At 69.9% G+C, this 1,865-nt stretch overlaps 1 protein-coding gene across 1 annotated transcript in view; it reads right to left on the reverse strand.

The window, feature by feature from the left end:
• Nucleotides 1–1,241: 1,241 nt before the first annotated feature.
• NAGK (N-acetylglucosamine kinase) overlaps nt 1,242–1,865 on the reverse strand; it is a 2,852-nt gene continuing 2,228 nt past the window's right edge. Inside the window, exons 7-9 of the mRNA XM_026048864.1 lie at nt 1,757–1,854; nt 1,593–1,671; nt 1,242–1,468 (exon numbers count right to left, since the gene is read on the reverse strand). Coding sequence (XP_025904649.1) covers nt 1,242–1,468; nt 1,593–1,671; nt 1,757–1,854 — 404 coding nt within the window. The remainder of the gene's footprint in view (nt 1,469–1,592; nt 1,672–1,756; nt 1,855–1,865) is intronic.

Raw genomic sequence — 1,865 nt, forward strand, 5'->3', positions numbered from 1 at the left:
TCTCTGGAAAAGGGAGGATCTCCTTTGTGGATTGCCCCCTCTTCTGTCTCTGGAAAAGGAGGGATCTCCTTTGTGGATTGTCCCTTCTCCTGTCTCTGGAAAAGGAGGGATGCTCCAGAAGCGGATTGCCTCCTCGGAAAGGTCTGTGTCCGGGCCGAGACAGCGCTGGCGGTGGATGTTCCTTCCCAAAGGCTGCCCGGCGGAGGCCAAGGAGCTCCCTGCATTGGGACAGGAATTTCCTCTCTGGAAGAGCTTGGGTTGGACAGGGGTCAATCCCTTTGATCTGCCCTGAGGGACCCGCTGATGGACAAATCCCCTTGGAATCCCCCGACACAAACAGATAATTTGGGGAGGTGACAGCCCGTTGTTCCTCTCCCAACGGAGCAGCTAATGGATGGGGATGGCGGCTCCCTGGGGCTCGCAGGGCTGGAAGCCGATGGCCCCCATAGCTGCTGTTTCATTCCCATTCCCTGCTCCACGGGCTCCTGCAGGGCCCACGAGCCCCAGTAACGCCCTGTGGGTCGGATCCCCATGGGATGGACCCGGCTGTTCTCCGTGCAGCCCCTGTCCCATGGGAACGGGTCCCACTCCGGCATTGCTTCCCAAGACGGTGCCAACTCGGTGCAGCCAGGCCAGGCTGCGGAGCTGAGTGGACACGGCGTTTTTCCCTGCTATTCCTGTTCTCCCGGGACAAGCGGAGCCCTCAGCACCCACCCAGCTCCGCATTTGGGAGCGCTGGAGCCGCGCGGCTCCGGGGCCTCCAAAAGCCCTCCGCCAGGCTGCGCATTTCAGCACGTTAAAACTCCTCTATCCCGCACCTCGGCAGCGGCGTCTGCCCCGGAGCTCGGCTGGCCCGGTGTCCAGGAGGGCTTCCCTGGAGCCCCTATCCCTGCCCTGGCCCCGGGAATGCGGCCGGGATCGTTCCCTTCCCCTCGGAGCGGCTGCGGCGCCCGCCCTGCTCTGTGCCAGCTCCCCCGGAGCAACCGGGCGAAGGGACAAGAGCTCTGCTTGCTCCCGGGGCGGGAATCTGGCACCGAATGGGGCAAAACAACCACAAAAACAGCATTTCTGGGGCCGCGTGTCCCAGCAGCAGCGGCCGGCGCTGCTGCCCGGAGCCGCGTGGCCGAGCCGGGATGCGCCCGAGCCGGGATGCGCCCGGCGGGGCAGGAGGCAGCGTTCCCGCAGGCGGGAGCGGGAGGCACTCGTCCCGGTGGGGCTCGGCCCGCTCCCCGGCAGCGCCTTTATTGAGGAGCGGGCGCGGCGGCGCGGGGCGCGGGCCGCTCGAAGCGGTGCCTGTAGAAGACGCGCGCGTTGGCCGCGTAGTCGAGCGGCAGCGCCCGGCCCGCGCCGCGGGCGCCCAGGCTGGCGGCGCCCAGCGCCGACGAGCCCTGCAGCTCCAGGAGGCTGAAGGCGGCAAAGGCTCCGTGTGGCCGCTCCAGCTGCGCCCGCTGCAGCCCCCGCACGAAGCCTGCGGCCGGCAGGGGCGCTCAGCGGCTCCGGGGCCGCCCTCCGCCGGGAGAGCCGCCTCCGGAGCCGCGTGGCTCCCGGGAAGCCCGGCAATGGGGGTCCCTTCCTGCGCGCCGCGCGCTCACCCTCCTTCAGCAGCTCCCAGCTGTTCCACACGGAGCCCACGCAGAGGATGGGCAGCCCCAGCTCGCCCTCGAAGAGGCTCTGCGGGCGGCCCGGCTGAGCGCGGTGCCCGCGGGGTCCCCGAGGGACCTCCCTGTGCCCGCCGTCACCGTCACCGCCACCTCACCTGGTCCGCGCGGGGCAGCACGGCGGCCACGTGGCGCGCCAGCCGCTCGCCGGCCTCGCCGAACACGTGGCGGCAGAGCGCGTCGCCGGCCTGCGCCCCTGCGGCACAC

Source organism: Nothoprocta perdicaria, unplaced genomic scaffold, assembly GCF_003342845.1.
Source record: "Nothoprocta perdicaria isolate Ctin4 unplaced genomic scaffold, notPer1 scaffold_58, whole genome shotgun sequence".
NCBI lineage: Eukaryota > Metazoa > Chordata > Aves > Tinamiformes > Tinamidae > Nothoprocta > Nothoprocta perdicaria.